Source organism: Bos indicus, chromosome 7, assembly GCF_029378745.1.
Source record: "Bos indicus isolate NIAB-ARS_2022 breed Sahiwal x Tharparkar chromosome 7, NIAB-ARS_B.indTharparkar_mat_pri_1.0, whole genome shotgun sequence".
NCBI lineage: Eukaryota > Metazoa > Chordata > Mammalia > Artiodactyla > Bovidae > Bos > Bos indicus.
In genome coordinates, this window is record NC_091766.1 from 52,185,581 (window position 1) to 52,204,784 (window position 19,204).

The 19,204-nt window shown below is 45.5% G+C and overlaps 1 protein-coding gene across 21 annotated transcripts in view; it reads left to right on the forward strand.

The window, feature by feature from the left end:
• The window catches only part of LOC109562134 (protocadherin gamma-C4), a 186,171-nt gene that overhangs the window by 83,227 nt on the left and 83,740 nt on the right, over positions 1–19,204 (forward strand). The window contains exon 1 of one of the 21 annotated variants that reach the window (XM_019965107.2): positions 10–4,575. The exons of 16 other annotated variants lie outside the window; for them this stretch is intronic. In XM_019965107.2, coding sequence (XP_019820666.2) covers positions 2,158–4,575 — 2,418 coding nt within the window. In that variant the 5' untranslated portion in view covers positions 10–2,157. 4 more of the 21 variants (XM_019965099.2, XM_070792079.1, XM_070792080.1 and 1 more) reach the window with 4 other exon arrangements.

Consider the following 19,204-nt stretch of genomic DNA (forward strand, 5'->3'; position numbering starts at 1 on the left):
GTTCTATCTTTGCTCCTTTTCTCACCTTTAAGAATTATGATCAGTTTTACTCCTAGGTTTGCAGCATGATCGTGGGATCCTAATCCTATTTTTTTCACGTTTTCCTCCATTTCAGTGGCATTCACTTCTTGCTAAAACATTGAGGAATAGAACTTGATAGTTATTAAGACTGATATGTTTTTACTTTCTGGAAAATATTCACTTAATCCCAGTGAAGGTTTATTATCATAGGCTATTATGCTTAGCTTCAGAGTCTTGTGTTTTATAGTTTTGTTGTATGATACTGGCAATTCCTAAGAGAGGACTTTCATACAGAAGTGTCTTGTCAATTTGTGTGCTCTCCTGGTGGCTACATGCTGAAATCCTTAGACAACCCTGCCTCTTGTTTTGAAGTCAGGCCTGGTAAGAATAGGTAAATGTCAGAAACAAATGCATTAGCTTACTGGAAATCCTGCCAATTTTCAGTAATATTCTATTAACAATTCATAACAACGCGTGCTTAAATTTTTGAATCATACCTGGTAACACTGCAGCATCCATTTTGCCTGTGATTCTCATTTCATACTGTCATGTGGAAGATATACCATTTTAATTTTACTTTCCTTGTTCTATAGGGACTCTAGAGAACCGATAAAAGGTATTATGTTAAGCAGACTTGAGGTTCTGCTTTCTCTGTACTTTTTTGTTAAATTCTCCAATCTCTAAGGCTGAAATATATATATAATTTAGGGAGATAGATTGGTACATGTTCCCAAGTACAGGAGCAAAGAGGTATGCCAAAGTCATTTCAGTGACTATAGAGAGAATGGAAACTGAAACTCTGAAAACTCTGAAATTTATAGTCAAAATAAACTTAAAGTTAAAAAAAGTCATTTCTGCATGAGAGGTGAATCAAGCAGAGAAGTACACAGAATTCTAAACAGATGATCAGTGGAATTACTGATGAGTCCATTTAAAGTGATGATAGTGATGTGTTTGCTTTGATCTCTTACTATTCTGTTAATTTATTATTAATATTCTTCTAAACTAATATGGTAGCATAAGGTCAAATCATGCCCTAATGTGTTTTAAAGTGTTTATGAGACCATGATTTTTTCCCCCATGTCATTCAACTTTTGTTCAAGGATATGTCTGTGGGAAAAGAGCATAGTTATTATCTTTGGAGTTATAGTTAATAACTTTTATTTTTTAACTTCCAAATAATTGAATCATTTAAATGTCTGACCATGAGAGTCAAAATTATTCTGCATATGTTTCAAATAATGTTATTATTTTGAAAAAACACAGGTTTAAAAAAACCTACTCTTTTGGCATGGTAGCTATTGTTAGCAAATATCTTGAAATATAATTATTTAAAAGCAATATAGGTCACCTTAGATGATGGTAATGAATACTAAAGTGGTTGTATTCTAGTTCTTAAATATGGGGGGATGGATTAAGCCTAGATTGAAGACCAAAAATAATTTTTATGCTTATCTTTAGTACTTTCCTTTGTGGAAACTTACTCTTAAAAGGATCTACTGTGATTGCCTCTGGATAGAACTGGATAGCAGAAAGCAATGGAATAGGAGGCCTGTTTTGCATTCTACATTCTTCTGTGCCTTTTAGATTTTTTAAAGAACTATTTCACCCTATTCAAAATCTATGTAAAATTTTAACATATAAAATATTGGTTTAGCCAAAAAGTTCGTTCGGGTTTTCCCGTAAGATGTTACAAACTTTTGGTCAACCCAATATATGATAGTTTTGACCATGTGAAAAAAAAAAGTTTCATGAAAACAATCACCGGAGGAACAAGGTTCAAATATTTCAGCTGCGATCATCTTGTCTTTAAAGACTTCCTGAAATAAAGCAGAAAACGTAAGCTGCGGTTCCACACGAAGCCTCTGGGCGCCGCTGTCGGCCAGTGCAGGGCAAGCTCTGAAGCCCGGGATTCCTCAGCCTCTAGCCAGGGATTTCCTGCGCAGCCACCAACACAGAGAGAAGGAAACCCGCTTATACACTGGAGCTCCTGGCCGCGCATTCTCCCTAGCACACAAGGATTCCCAGCCCCTAGACTGGGGGTTCCGCCTGTCCTGGGCCAAATGCTTTACCGGTGTGCCATGTGCACTTTCTCCAACTAGAAAGACTGGGACCCAGCAAGAACTAGAGTGCGCAATGGGAGGGAGCTGCACGCAGACACGCCCGGCTGACCGGAGGCAGGTACTGTTTCTCTTCCTGCTGCCTTTGTTCTACCCGGCGCTCTGCGAGCAGATCCGCTACTCGATTCCCGAGGAGCTGGCCAAGGGCTCCGTGGTAGGGAATCTCGCCAGGGATCTAGGGCTCAGTGTCCTGGATGTGTCGGCTCGAAAGCTGCGAGTTAGCGCGGAGAAGCTGCTCTTCAACGTAGACGCGGAGAGCGGGGACTTACTTGTGAAGGACCGAATAGACCGTGAGCAGATATGCAAAGAGAGAAGATGTGAATTGCAGTTGGAAGCCGTGGTAGAAAATCCTTTAAATATTTTTCATATCATTGTGGTTGTTGAAGATATTAATGACCATGCTCCTCAATTCCATAAGGATGAAATATACTTAGAAATCAGTGAATCTGTCAGCCCGGGGACTGGAACAATTCTTGAGCCTGCAAATGATCCCGATATTAGTATGAATTCACTGAGCAAATACCAACTAAGTTCTAATGAGTATTTCTCGTTAGTGGTGAAAGACAATCCTGACGGGGGCAGATATCCAGAACTGGTATTGAAGAAGGCCCTAGACCGAGAAACGCAGAGCGTTCACCATTTGGTGCTGACAGCCTTAGACAGCGGGGATCCGCCGCAAAGCGGCACAGCTCAGATCCGAGTCCTGGTGGTGGATGCCAACGATAATCCCCCTGTGTTCAGCCAAGATGTGTACAAGGTCAGCCTTCGGGAAGATGTGCCCCCAGGCACCTACGTGCTGAGGGTGAGCGCTACCGATCAAGACGAAGGCGTCAATGCAGAGATCACCTACTCATTCCTTGGTGTGGCTGATACAGCCCGGCACGTGTTCTCTCTGGATTCTGCTACAGGAAACATCATAACTCATCAACCCTTGGATTATGAAAATGTAGGAAGATACGCCATGGTTGTGGAAGCAAAGGACAGAGGATCGCTCTCTACACGGTGTAAAGTAATTATTGAGGTTTTGGACGAAAATGACAACAGCCCAGAAATAATCATCACCTCTCTCTCAGATCAAATTTTGGAAGATTCCCCGCCAGGAATGGTTGTGGCTCTCTTCAAAACACGGGACCAGGATTCCAAGGAAAATGGAGAAGTCACGTGTAATTTAAGTAGAGACATTGCGTTTAAAATTCATTCTTCTTCTAATAATTACTACAAGTTAGTAACAGATGGGGCCCTGGACAGAGAACGGACTCCGGAATACAACGTCACTATCACAGCCGTTGACCGGGGCAAGCCGCCCCTCTCCTCCAGCACTGCCATTACCCTACGCATCACCGATGTCAACGACAACGCTCCGGTTTTCCACCAGGCTTCCTATGTGGTCCACGTGGCAGAAAACAACCCACCCGGCGCTTCCATCGCCCAAGTCAGCGCTCGCGACCCAGACCTGGGACCCAACGGCCAGGTGGTCTACTCCATCGTGGCCAACGACCTGGAGCCGCGCGCGCTGTCGTCCTACGTGTCCGTGAACCCGCAGAGCGGAGTGGTGTTCGCGCAGCGTGCCTTTGACCACGAGCAGTTGCGCGCATTCGAACTGACGCTGCAGGCCCGCGACCACGGCTCGCCCGCGCTCAGCGCCAACGTGAGCCTGCGCGTGCTGGTGGGCGACCGCAACGACAACGCGCCCAGGGTGCTGTACCCGGCGCTGGGGCCCGACGGCTCGGCGCTCTTCGACACGGTGCCCCGCGCCGCGCAGCCCGGCTACCTGGTCACCAAGGTGGTGGCGGTGGACGCAGACTCTGGACACAACGCCTGGCTGTCCTACCACGTGCTGCAGGCCAGCGAGCCCGGACTGTTCAGCGTGGGGCTACGCACGGGAGAGGTGCGCACGGCGCGGGCCTTGGGCGACAGGGACGCGGCCCGCCAGCGCCTGCTGGTCGCTGTGCGCGATGGGGGACAGCCGCCCCTCTCGGCCACCGCCACGCTGCTCCTGGTTTTCGCCGACAGCCTGCAGGAGGCGCTGCCGGACCTCAGTGACCGGCCCTCGCCCTCTGACCCCCAAGCTGAGCTGCAGTTTTACCTGGTGGTGGCCTTGGCCTTGATCTCGGTGCTCTTCCTCCTTACGGTGATTCTGGCCATCGCTGTGCGCCTTCGAAGCTCTTCCAGCCCCAGCGCTAGGGGCTTCTTTGGGTCTATTCTTTGTTCTAAGTCTGGTCCTGAGATTCCTCATACCTACAGTGAGGGAACGTTGCCCTATGCCTATAATTTATGTGTGCCTGGGAATCAAACTAATCCAGAACTTAATTTTCTCACATCTGTTGAACACTGTCCTGCCACACAAGATATTCTCAACAAAGATAGCTCTTCAGTGCTATTGGATAGCATTTTAACTCCTAGTATTGAAGCAGATAAGAACACTTTTAAACAGGTAAGTACTTAATACTTTTTATATTCCAGTATGCCAATATATTCTAATATAGCACTGTTATTTTGAGATTTTAGATTCCATCTCTTGATAAAATTCCTAAAATAAATCTATTTCAAACTCAAGGGTATTACTGTTAAGACTAAAGTTTACGACGCTGCAAACCCTCTACTATTCAAATATATTTTAAGGTGAAGTATATAGAGAAGGCTCAGGTCGATTTTTCATGAAATAGAATACTTTTTTTTTTTTTTTTTTTTTGGCGGTGGCATGTGGGATATTAGTTCTCTGACCAGGGATTGAAGCTGCACCTCTTTGCACTAGAAGCATGGAGTCTCAACCACTGGACAACAAGGGAAATCCCTAGAATACCTTTTAATTAAGGATAAGGATTTATGCTGTGGTATTTTAAATGACAACTCTAATGAGATCCACATTCTCTCCAATGTTTATTTTACACAACAAAGAAACATTGGTAAGAATTATAGTCTTAATCCTAACTGATGATTTTGTTGGAACCGTGCTAGTTACACAACCACAAATACTGCTCCCTTTAGTCAATAAAAAACAAAGGGAATCAAATCTAACCTGCAAGTTTTCAGTTCCAGTAGTCTGAAATTATTTTAGCAAGCCTTTTTAATAGTTATTCTTTTCATAAGTGCTCTTGGTAAACCTTTAACATCATATCACATAACTTTATTGTCTGCAATTTTATGCTTTACAAATACTTGTGATTCTCAAAGAGGGGAGTGTAATAACTTCCGAACAGGAGCAATAGTTGCGTTTTTCTTTCTCGTTGCAATAATAAGATTGGGCTCCAGGCGCCGCTGTTCACCAATTAGGGAACGGGAAGCTGCAAGCTACAGAGTCCCTCCCTCCCTCCTACCTCTTCCTCACAAAGCTGAGTGAGGTGGATACTCACAGATCCTGATGCTGAAAACTTAAAAGTACTTCTCTTCGCTCTCTAATATATTTTTGGATGTAGTCAGCCAGGGACTTCGTAGATACATAAGCTGATTCAGAACCTAAAGGCTCAAGAAACCGCGGAATATCGGCTCAGCCATGGCGAAGCGGGAACTGCTTCTGGATTGCAGCGGGCTGGTCCTACTGTATATTTTCCTGGGGACGCTGCGGGAGTCGGGGGCCGGGCAGATCCGATACTTGGTGCCGGAAGAGACAGACAAAGGCTTCTTCGTGGGCAATGTTTCCCAGGACCTGGGGCTGGAGCCCAGGGAACTGGCGGAGCGCGGAGTCCGCATTGTCTCCAGAGGAAAGACGCAGCTTTTCGCACTAAATCCGCGAAGTGGCAGTTTGATCACCGCTGGTAGGATAGACCGGGAGGAGCTATGTGAGGCGGTTTCCTCCTGTTTTTTAAACATGGAGATACTTGTGGAAGATACCCTGAAGATTTACGGAGTGGAGGTGGAAATAATGGATATTAATGATAACGCCCCTAGCTTCCAGGAGGAGGAAGTAGAGATAAAAGTCAGTGAACACGCAACTCTGGGATCGCGATTTCCTCTTCCTAACGCTAGGGATCCAGACGTGGGAATGAACTCCCTCCAGCGCTACCAGCTCAATCCTAACAGTTACTTTTCCTTGCAAGTACGAGGCAGTATGGATGGGGCCAAGAATCCTGAGCTAGTGCTGGAGGGGAGCCTGGACCGGGAAACACAGGCTGCTCATCACCTCCTCCTCACAGCCTTAGATGGAGGAGATCCCATCCGCCAGGGCACTGTTCCGGTTCGCGTGGTGGTCCTCGATGTAAATGATCATATCCCCAAATTTACACAATCTACATATGAAGTGAGCGTTCCTGAGAACCTCAGCTCTGGAACTCGGGTGCTCACGGTGAATGCAACTGACCCAGATGAGGGAATCAACGGGCAAGTAGTGTATTCATTCCGAAATGTGGAAAGCAAAGCTTCTAAAATATTCCAGTTGAATTCTCTATCTGGAGATGTCTTAATACAGGGTTCTCTGGATTTTGAGAAATATAGATTCTATGAGATGGAAATTCAAGCCCAAGATGGCGGAGGTCTCTCTACCACTGCTAAAATGTTGGTCACAGTTGTGGATGTGAATGATAATGCTCCAGAAATAACTATCACATCTTCTACTAATTCGGTGCTGGAAAACTCTCCTCCGGGTACGGTGATTGCTCTTCTAAATGTGCAAGATCAAGACTCCGGAGAAAATGGTCAAGTTTCCTGTTTCGTTCCAAATAATCTGCCTTTTAAACTAGAAAAGACTTACGGAAATTATTACAAGTTGATAACAAACAGAGCATTGGACAGGGAGCAGGTTCAGAGCTATGATATAACACTGACAGCAACAGATCAGGGAAGTCCACCCTTGTCTACAGAAACTCACATTTTACTGAATGTAGCAGATGACAATGATAACCCACCCACTTTTACGGACTCCTCTTATTCTGCCTACATTCTGGAAAACAACCCCAGAGGGGCCTCCTTCTTCTCGGTGACTGCACTTGACCAGGACAGCAAAGAGAATGCCCAGGTCACTTATTCTCTGGCAGAGGATACCCTCCAGGGAGCACCTCTATCCTCCTACATCTCCATAAACTCAGACACTGGCATTCTGTATGCTCTGTGTTCCTTCGACTACGAACAGTTCCATGAACTGCAGTTGTGGGTGACGGCGCATGACAGTGGGAACCCACCACTCAGCAGCAACGTATCACTGAGCATATTCGTGCTGGACCAGAATGACAATGTACCCGAAATCCTATACCCCGCCCTCCCCACGGATGGCTCCACAGGCGTGGAGCTAGCACCCCGCTCCGCAGAGCCCGGCTACCTGGTCACCAAGGTGGTGGCAGTGGACAGAGACTCAGGACAGAACGCCTGGTTGTCCTACCGCCTGCTCAAGGCCAGTGAGCCAGGGCTCTTCTTAGTGGGGCTGCACACGGGCGAGGTGCGCACAGCGCGGGCCCTGCTGGACAGAGACGCGCTCAAGCAGAGCCTGGTGGTGGCAGTCCAGGACCACGGCCAGCCCCCTCTCTCGGCCACCGTCACGCTCACGGTGGCTGTGGCTGACAGCATCCCAGATGTCCTGGCTGATCTAGGCAGCCTGGAGTCTCCAGCCAGCCCCGAAGACTCAGGCCTCACACTCTATCTGGTGGTGGCGGTGGCCGCGGTCTCCTGTGTCTTCCTCGCCTTTGTCATTGTGCTACTGGCTCTCAGACTGCGGCGCTGGCACATGTCGCGTCTGCTCCAGGCTTCCGGCAGCGGGTTGGCTGGCGTGCCGGCGTCTCAGTTTGTGGGCGTGGACGGGGTGCGGGCTTTCCTGCAGACCTATTCGCACGAGGTCTCGCTCACCGCAGACTCTCCGGGGAGTCACGTGATCTTCCCGCAGCCGAACTACGCGGACACGCTCGTAAGTCAAGAGAGCTGTGGGAAAAGCGAGCCTCTTTTGATAACTGAAGATTCAGTTACAGGTTTAAGCAAATGTGATCCTACTGGTAATCAGGTGAGATTTATTTCCTGCCTTCCAATTGTTGATGTCTGTGCATAGGTCTTATAAGATTACTTTCCCCCCCCCCCCCCCGAGCCTATTGTATGAACTGTTTGGGAGGGGGTGTATGTTCTTGTATAAAGCAAAGCATGTGAAATTCTGTACTTTACCTTTCATCAGGTTATCATCATTTTCCAGGAAGGTTTTGTGAAAGTTTTTTTCTTCTTTTGGTCCTGGCAGGTTCTTTTGTTTCTTTGTTTGAATTTCAGAGGTCCAGTTCTGTTATCATTGGTTTTAAATTGAATTTTAGTAATATTTTTCTATCATCAGTGTTTGGCTATCAATGTAAACTGGTTGTGTTCAAGTTAATGATTCATAAACATTTTTATTTATTTCATTTCAGCTTTGTATTGCCTCCACAGATTTATACTTATATTCTACCATTATTTGTTTTACTTCTAATACTCATGTTGACTCAACAGCATACTTACTCTAGCTCTTTTTCTTCATCTATAATACATATACACACATACTCACACATATACACTTTTACACACAGAAGCTTTTTTTTCTGAGCACAAAACAATTCTCTTTTGACTTTTGGTGATTAGTAATGTTTAGCTTCTGTTGATTATTTCAACCTTATCTCATTTCTTTGCCTCATTAAAATAAGACATACTGACTCCCTTTTAAATATGAGGCTCTCTTGGGAGAGAAAATGTAGAACATATTTTTCATCTTAAGTTCTAGACATCTTTTCTATTTATACAGTGAAGTCACTAGATTGTTCTGAAGAAGTAGTTGAATTGTAGAACTGGTATTATTTCCTTTTATTCTTTTACTTGAACTTTAGTGTCTGTGTATTGTTGAAGAATTTTTTTAATGTAGTAAATTCTCCTATAGAAATAATTTTTAATTTTGATCCAGTGCTTCTCAAAAAGTTATTTTCAAATCTGCTAAACATGTTTACATTTTTTAGATTTATTCATATGGAATATTTTGTGAATATAAGAGATGGAGTGGGTATTTAGACTTCATGAGATTGATTTAGCTGGTATTCCTCTGGATATTTTGTTTGTTTTCAGTATGCTTAGGAGTCTTGGACTCATCTTTATTTCCTTTGCAAACTCACTTTAAAGCATTTTATTGAAGTATGGTTGATTTACAGTGTTAATTTGTGCTGCATAGAAAGACTGATTCCATTCTATGGAATACACACACACACACACACACACATGGGCTTCCCTCATAGCTCAGTTGATAAAGAATCCACCTGCAATGCAGAAGACCCCAGTTAGATTCCTGGGTCAGGAAGATCCTCTGGAGAAGGGATAAGCTATCCACTTCAGTATTCTTGGACTTCCCTTGTGGCTCAGCTGGTAAAGAATCCGCCTGCAATGCAAGAGACCCTAGTTAGATTACTGGGTCAGGAAGATCCTCTGGAGAAGGGAAAGGCTACCCACCCCAGTATTCTAGCCTAGAGAATTCCTTGGACTGTATATTACATGGGCTGTCAGAGAGTCGGACACAGCTGAGCAACCTTCACTATATACATATGCTTTTTTCTCATTATGGTTTATCACAGGATGTTGAATATAGTTCCTTGTGCTATACAGTAGGCCTTGTTGTTCATCCATCCTTTTAATAGTTTGCATCTGCTAATCCCAAACTCTCAATCCTTCCCTCCTTCACCCCTTCTCCCCCTTGGCAATGACAAGTCTATTCTCTATATCTGTGTGTAAACTCATTTTTTAAATTGAAGTATAGTTGATTTACAACATTGTGTTACTTTCATGTAAACTCATTTTTATATTAAATAGTAGTACACTCAATTCTTGGGGCTTCCATGATGGCTTAGATGGTAAAGAATTTGCCTACAATGAAGGAGACCTGGGTTTGATCTCTGACTGGGGAAGATCTCCTGGAGAAGGGAATGGCTACCCACTCCAGTATTCTTGCCTGGAGAATTCCATGGACAGAGGATCCTGGTGGGCTACAATCCGTGGGGTCACAAAGAGCCAGACACAACTGAATGATTCATACTTTCACTTTTTTTTTTCATAATCAGTTCTTACGTTCAGAACCACCTTGTTATTGAACCTAATAGTTACCTAATAGTGTGTTATCTGAAGCAATGCCTAGGAAAGTTAAGGGAAGAAAGAAAACTTTTCTAGGGTATTGATCTCAGGAATCATCTCCATAGTCAACAATTCAGCTCAACACTCTCACAGCACTTCTAGATATTTCGCCCAGATTACTTGCATATTCACCTTTCCTTTTAAGATATCCCTTCTCATTTCAGAACTGACCTTACTATGATTAACTATAAATTGAGTATCTAATGTTTGAGCAAAAAGAATTTCAGCTGTAAGGAAAGGGAAGTCCTGCAACAGCTGCCTAAATTTGTCTTGAAGTCAAGAAAAACATTGAGTGTTTTGAGCATCATCAGGATAGAATTTATGCTTATGAGATTCCAAACTGAGGAAAAAGATTTAAGGCATTTTACTTGAATGGAAACTAGTTGAATAAAAGGAATATGAGGCTTTTGCTGGGAGAGGGAGGTTGTTCCGTATTTTTAAAAAACATAATCTGAACTAGTTAGGAGTTGGCAACCAAGATCTTAGAGAACAAAATGGAAAGGCTGGTTTTGACACTTGAGATTAAGAAGGTTATTTTGATTAGAGATAGATAAAGTTCTGTTGAGATGCAACTTAAGGTACAGTTAAATAAAAGGATAAAACTAGAACGCTCACATTTCATGTCATTAAATTCCTATAGTAACCTACTAGGGTACCCTTTTATATTTATGATGAAAGTGTAAAACACTTCATAATTCTTTTCGTAAATGTCTTTGATAAGTAACAAGGAAGACTTTATGGTATTGGCTATTCTTATCCTGAGTAATGCCCTATACAGCTCCGATCTCACCTTCTCTGATGAAAGGAGAAAACTCATATGCGTATCAGATTGAAGATAATACTGGGTATCATTTCACAGCTGTCAAAATTTCCCCAAACCACTTGGTGGGGCTGTTTTTCCACGTGGTCTTCGTGGAGAGAAGACTACTTTTGTTCTTCCAATATGTGCATTTCCTCTGATTAGAAAAAGACAAACTTTCCTCATTATTGGATTAATGGCTCTTCTATAGGATCTCACCTCTAAGGAGCCCTGTTTGGTTATAAACACTGGAGAATAGACCTATCCAAAACTCCTAAACTGCCTCATTCACCATAAATCAGTTCAACATATCTGCTGGAATACTGAATCCCATTATTTACAAGGCTTCGGACTGCAGTTTGCTAAATAGACTCCGAGCGCCGCTGTTGGCCAATGCGCTGCAAGAACTAGCTTTCCGTGTCTACCCGAGTGATTTCTTGCGCAGTCACACAATCAAGTCCGAAGGAAGAGTAGCCAGTTCTCAGGCTTGCTACTCCGCAAATCTGATTCCGGAATACCGATTAGGTTGTCTTCAAACTGGGAGCGTTGAGTTTTCTATGTGGTCGATGTAAATATTTTAAACGCAATTTGCAAACCATCTCTTCACATCGGAGGCTGCAGCATCGCAGAGAAGAATGGGAAATAGGGCGAAGCAGAGAAGCAGTACCCGGCGGCGGCAAGTACTCTTTCCTTTCTTGCTGCCTTTGTTCTGCGGGGCGCTTTCCGAACAGATCCGCTATTCTATTCCAGAAGAAATGACCAGAGGCTCCGTGGTGGGGAATCTGGCCGAGGACCTGGGGCTGCATGTACAGGATTTATTGACCCGCAACCTCAGAGTTAGTTCTGAGAAACTATACTTTACTGTAAACACGGAGAATGGGAACTTACTTGTGAGTGACAGAATAGATCGGGAGTCGCTCTGTCCCCAAAACCCTTTGTGTGTTGTACCCTTGGAAATTGTAGCAGAGAATCCTATAAATGTTTTTCACATAAACGTGATGATAGAAGATATAAATGACAATCCACCTCATTTCCCCCAAAATAACATCGTTATACAAATCAACGAGTTTGCAATTCCAGGAACTCGGTTTGGTCTGGAGTCAGCTATCGATGCAGATGTAGGGCCTAACTCTCTTCAGAGTTACCAACTGAGCTATAATGAGCATTTCTCTCTCATGGTTGAGTATAAGGCTGAAGGCAAGAATGCCCCAGAATTAGTGCTGGAGAAGCCCCTGGACAGGGAGCAACAGCGTTCCCACCTCCTGATTTTGACAGCAGTGGATGGCGGTGATCCCGTCCAAACTGGCACCACTCAAATCAGGGTCAAGGTCACTGATGCCAATGATAACCCTCCAGTGTTCAGTCAGGATGTGTACAAAGTTAGCCTGCGTGAGAACTCACCCCCAGGCACTTTTGTGCTAAAGGTGAAGGCCACTGACCAGGATGAGGGCATCAATGCAGAAATCACCTACTCCTTCAAAACACTGCGAGGTATTGGAAACATGTTTGTGCTGGATCATCAAAGTGGAGAAATTAAATCCAACGGTCCTATAGATTTTGAAATCAGTAGCAGTTATATCATAAGCATAGAAGCCAAGGACGGTGGAGGCATGACCGGTGAGTGTAAAATTATATTGGACGTTGTAGATGAGAACGACAATGCCCCAGAGGTGGTTTTCACTTCCGTGTCTAGTTCCATAACCGAGGATGCAGAACCTGGAACTGTGATTGCTCTGTTCAAAACACATGATAAAGATTTGGGAGAAAATGGGGAGGTCACATGTCTCATAAAAGAAAAAGTTCCTTTTCGAATTGAATCTTCCGCCAATAATTACTACAAGCTTGTGACAGATGGCGCCCTGGACCGGGAGCAGACCCCGGAGTACAATGTCACCATCGCAGCCACAGACAGGGGCAAGCCGCCCCTCTCCTCCAGCAGAAGCGTCACTCTACGAATCACCGATGTCAATGACAACGCTCCAGTTTTCCACCAGGCCTCCTACGTGGTCCACGTGGCAGAGAACAATCCACCCGGCGCCTCCATTGCGCAAGTCAGCGCCTCCGACCCAGACCTGGGACCCAATGGCCGTGTCTCCTACTCCATCGTGGCCAGCGACCTGGAGCCACGACCGCTGTCGTCTTACCTGTCCGTGAACCCGCAGAGCGGCGTGGTGTTCGCGCAGCGCGCCTTCGACCACGAGCAGCTGCGCGCCTTCGAGCTGACGCTGCAGGCCCGCGACCACGGCTCGCCCGCGCTCAGCGCCAACGTGAGCCTGCGCGTGCTGGTGGGCGACCGCAACGACAACGCACCCAGGGTGCTGTACCCGGCGCTGGAGCCCGACGGCTCGGCGCTCTTCGACACGGTGCCCCGCGCCGCGCAGCCCGGCTACCTAGTCACCAAGGTGGTGGCGGTGGACGCAGACTCTGGACACAACGCCTGGCTGTCCTACCACGTGCTGCAGGCCAGCGAGCCCGGACTGTTCAGCGTGGGGCTGCGCACGGGCGAGGTGCGCACGGCGCGGGCCTTGGGCGACAGGGACGCGGCCCGCCAGCGCCTGCTGGTCGCTGTGCGCGATGGGGGACAGCCGCCCCTCTCGGCCACCGCCACGCTGCTCCTGGTTTTCGCCGACAGCCTGCAGGAGGCGCTGCCGGACCTCAGTGACCGGCCCGCACCGTCTGACCCCCAGGCCGAGCTGCAGTTTTACCTGGTGGTGGCCTTGGCCTTGATCTCGGTGCTCTTCCTCCTTGTGGTGATTCTGGCCATCGTCCTGAGCTTTCGGCGCTCCTCTAGCCTGGCCACCTGGGGCTGTTTTCAGCCTGATCTCTGTTCTAAGACTGGACCTGAGGTTCTCCCCAACTACAGTGAGGGGACTTTGCCTTATTCCTACAATCTGTGCGTTGCGGATTCTCAGAAAACAAGGTTCGACTTTCTCACCTTGACACCAGAAGTGGTATCCCCACAAGATCTTTCCAATGAAGCTTCTTTGGTAGTAAGTGTCACTGAGGAGAATAACAAGTTAAGCTGTAACTCTGTTGCCTCTATTCAAGTGAGTTTTAATGAATGCCTTTCATCTGCATATGGGTTTGGATTATTTTGAAACCAATATTTAAAAAAGAAAAAACCTTAAACAGAGTATATCTACTATCACTTCACTTTTGTTTGCCCACTCTGTCTTTTCTGTTTCTTTCTGGGTAGATCAGCAACTCTTATTATTAACCCTCAAGTATTTTAAATATTTTGACAATTTCATGAGTTATTCTATTATCCCCCCACAAAATCTCTCTTACTGTGAGATGTGGATACTACAATGCTGCTGCCATTCAAATATTTTTAATGGAAGCATAATTGTTTTTCCTGTGAGTATTTCTCCTTTTTAGAACATCAATATCTTAGGATGTAAGGCTTTTCTTTACTCTTTTTTTTTTTTTCTTTACTCTTTTAACTACAAAGTGAGAGGGGAATGCATACAAACTTTAAAATTAAGGACATAATAATGACTACATAATATTTAGGTACATTTGCTAGGGATTCTTTGAGTACCATTGAACAGATAAATTTTATGTCCTACCTTTTCTCAGAGCTACCTGTTGATTTCATTGAAGTATTAAAGATGTTATTTATGATATACCTGCCACTTATGCTTATCCTCATAAACCTTTACATATGTGAAAGCACAATAGATTTTTCCCCTATATTTTGGTGGGCTTCCAAATATATTACCAGTAAGTGTCAGTAACTGGAATTTGGTGTTTCCCAGAAAAAGGTGAGTTTATAATATTTTGGTTTCTAATTTTCCTAGACATTCTCTTTTTTAACTGAAGTATAGTTGATTTACAGTGTTGTGTTAGTTTCTTATGTACAGCAGTGATTCATATATACATATTCTTTTTTCAAATTCTTTTCCGATGTGGTTTATCACAGGATGTTGATCCTAAACATTCTTTTGAAATATATTAGTAGAGTCCTACCCATATCCTCAGCAAATGCTAGTTGGAATGCTTTCTTTTTTTATTTTATTGTGATTGTGCCCCTCCTACCATCTCATTGCAGCTTCTCCTTTGACTTTGGATGTGGGGTATCTTTTTTGGTGGGTTCTGCATCTTTCTGTCCATGGTTGCTTAGCAATTTGTTGTGATTTTTGGCACTCTTGAAGTTGGTGAGCACATGTCTTTCTACTCTGCCATCTTGAACCAGTGTCTCTGGAATGCTTCTATTTTGTTCTAAAAATGTGTGTCTTCTTCACTTGATTTCCTGTCAAGTGTGATTCTGATAACGTGTACAATCACATTTCTTATTTTTAGGTTGCCATATTATTGTAAAAATTTGATTTTTAAATGCTAAATGTCAACCTGTTAAAGTAGTTCTTCCATTTAGGCAAATTTAAGAATCTACCGACAAATTTTGCCTCAGATTTTAGTTGAGGGAGAATTTTTAAATTATTGTTATATATTTTCTCAAAACATGAAACGCCTTACGAGATTCCCATAATAGGTATGTATGTGTGCTGGGGGTGATACCAAAGCTGGTGTACTAAAATTACATGGTTAAATTTACTGTGTATAGAAACTTCATGTAAAAGCTCATCAGAAAAATCAGAATATACATACAGGTACAGAAAATAATCTCAGGAAGGTGGCTGTTTATGAGAAGTTTAGGGAAATAAAAAGAAGTTCACTGAAATTCCAAATAAGATGAATACAGTAGTTTTAGTTGGGTCCACTTTCATCCCTATTTGAAGAACAGTAGGTGGAGCTATTTAAGGTCTAGAAACCAAAATGGTTTCCCGGACTTTAAGACTGTGCAGTAATTGGTTAGGACTCTGAGTGCCGCTGTTCACCAACCAGGGAGAGAAGAGCAGAGAGAGATCCTGCCAGCCGTGCACGCGCGTGAAGCACAAAGCACCGAAAAAAATTAACCATCTCTCGGACTGTGAGGAAACTGAGCAGAAGAGCTCGGGTCCCCAAACTGTAGATTTTAAGGACGAATGAGCTGATCCGGACTTCGGTGATCAAGGGAAGAACTGGAAGTTAATACTCAAGGAAGGTAACAATGATTCCTGCGCGAATGCACGGGGACTGCAAAAAGCTAGTCTTGCTGGTAGTTCTCCTGGGGGTTCTGTGGGAAACTGGAGGCACACAAATCTATTATTCAGTTCCCGAGGAGCTGGAGAAAGGCTCTAGGGTGGGGAACATCGCCAAGGATCTGGGGTTGGAGCCTCAGGAACTGGAGGAGCGCGGAGTCCGCATCGTCTCCAGAGGTAGGACACAACTTTTCGATCTGAATCCGCGGAGCGGCAGCTTGGTCACAGCAGGCAGGATAGACCGGGAGGAGCTCTGTATGGGGGCCGTTAAGTGTCAACTAAATCTGGAGATTCTGATGGAGGATCAAGTGAAAATATACGGGGTAGTGGTAGAAGTGAGGGACATTAATGATAACGCCCCATATTTCCAGGAAGGTGAATTAGAAATAAAAATGAGTGAATACGCAGCTAAAGGGATGAGGTTCCCCCTTCCCCACGCTTGGGATCCGGATATAGGGAAGAATTCACTCCAGAGCTACGATCTCAGTAGTGATACTCACTTCTCCCTTGACGTGCAAAGCGGAGCAGATGGTAATAAGTACCCGGAATTAGTGCTGGAGCGCGCCCTGGACCGCGAGGAAAAGGCCGTTCACCGCCTGGTTCTCACGGCCTTGGACGGGGGCGATCCAGTCCGCACTGGCACTGCGCGCATCCGTGTGATGGTCCTTGATGCGAACGACAACGCACCAGCGTTTGCTCAATCCGAGTACCGTGTGAGCGTTCCGGAGAATGTGGCCGTGGGCACTAAACTGCTTCTGGTAAATGCCACCGACCCTGATGAAGGATCCAATGCGGAAGTGATGTATTCCTTCCGGTATGTGGACAACAAAGCGGCCCAACTTTTCGAGCTAGATTGTAATTTAGGGACAATTTCAACAATAGGGGAGTTGAACTACGAGGAATCAGGATTCTACGAGATGGAAGTGCAAGCAACGGATAACGCAGGATATTCTGCACGAGCCAAAGTCCTGATCACAGTTTTGGATGTGAATGACAACGCCCCTGAAGTAGTAGTCACCTCTCTCTCCAGCTCCATTCCGGAAAACTCTCCCAGAGGGACGTTAATTGCCCTTTTAAATATAAATGATCAAGACTCCGGGGAAAATGGACGAGTAACCTGTTTCGTCCAAAGGAATCTGCCCTTTAAATTAGAAAAGTCTTATGGAAATTATTATAGTTTAATGACAGACACACTCCTAGACCGAGAAGTGGTTCCTAGCTACAATATCACCGTGATGGCCACTGATCGAGGAAGCCCGCCCCTGTCCAGGGAAACTCACATCACCTTGAACGTGGCAGACATCAACGACAACGCGCCTGCCTTCTCTCAAGCCTCCTACTCTGCATATATCCTAGAAAACAACCCCAGAGGAGCTTCCATCATCTCTGTGACCGCCTATGACCCCGACTATGGAGAGAATGCCCAAGTCACTTACTCCTTGGTGGAGGACACCCTCCAGGGAGCTCCCTTGTCCTCCTACGTCTCCATAAACTCAGACACTGGTGTCCTGTATGCGCTCCGCTCCTTCGACTATGAACAATTCCGAGACTTAGAGCTACAAGTGATAGCACATGACAGCGGGGACCTTCCACTCAGCAGCAACGTTTCTCTGAGCCTGTTCGTGCTGGACCAGAACGACAACTCGCCAGAGATCCTCTTCCCCGTCGTACCTACCGATGGCTCCACAGGCGTGGAGCTAGCACCCCGCTCCGCAGAGCCCGGTTACCTGGTCACCAAGGTGGTGGCAGTGGACAGAGACTCAGGACAGAACGCCTGGTTGTCCTACCGCCTGCTCAAGGCCAGTGAGCCAGGGCTCTTCTCAGTGGGGCTGCACACGGGCGAGGTGCGCACAGCGCGGGCCCTGCTGGACAGAGACGCGCTCAAGCAGAGCCTGGTGGTGGCAGTCCAGGACCACGGCCAGCCCCCTCTCTCGGCCACCGTCACGCTCACGGTGGCTGTGGCTGACAGCATCCCAGATGTCCTGGCTGATCTAGGCAGCCTGGAGTCTCCAGCCAGCTTCGACGACTCAGGCTTCACACTCTATCTGGTGGTGGCGGTGGCCGCGGTCTCCTGTGTCTTCCTCGCCTTTGTCTTTGTGCTACTGGCGCTCAGATTGCGGCGCTGGCACATGTCGCGTCTGTTCCAGGCTTCGGGCAGCGGGTTGGCTGGCGTGCCGGCGTCTCAGTTTGTGGGCGTGGACGGGGTGCGGGCTTTCCTGCAGACCTATTCGCACGAGGTCTCGCTCACGGCGGACTCTCGGGGGAGTCACGTGATCTTCCCGCAGCCGAACTACGCGGACACGCTCATCAGTCAAGAGAGCTGTGAGAAAAGCGAGCCTCTCTTGCTCTCAGGCGATTCCGTGTTTTCTAAAGATAATGGTGCATTAATTCAGGTGAGTGCATATCAAGCATTCTCTTAGCTTTGAGCAAGATACCTCTTCTTATGGGTGATTAATATTTATTTGGAATCTATTAAACAGACCCCAAGAAATTTATATGAACATTGCAGACACCGATGACAACCCGGCGGTCTTCCTTCAGGCCCTCCCTCACACCTTATTTATAACAATTTAAAATATATATTGTATATTCATATATTAAATTTTATATCTATGAAGTACTTTTTAATACTCTATATTATTTTTCTAATTTTAAGTAATTTTCTAATTTACTGTACCAATTCTTATGAGTTACCAACTCTTCCTGGTTTTCATTGCTGTTTTAATTTTTCATTGGCCATGCAACAGTTTTATGTTCAACATCCGATGACAGTTTATGTGTTAAGAACACAGATTCTTCTAGAGAGGATAAATCTCATTCAATGAAAAGTCTATAAATGATATTTTATGTAAAGTTTTATAAATAGAGCGACTTCTGCTGCTGCTGCTGCTGCTGCTAAGTCGCTTCAGTGTCCAACTCTATGCGACCCCATAGACGGCCTCCTACCAGGCTCCTCTGTCCCTGGGATTCTCCAGGCAAGAACACTGGAGTGGGTTGCCATTTCCTTCTCCAATGCATGAAAGTGAAAAGTGAAAGGGAAGTCGCTCAGCCCTGTCCGACTCTTAGCGACCCCATGGACTGCAGCCTACCAGGCTCCTCTGTCCATGGGATTTTCCAGTCAAGAGTACTGGAGTGGG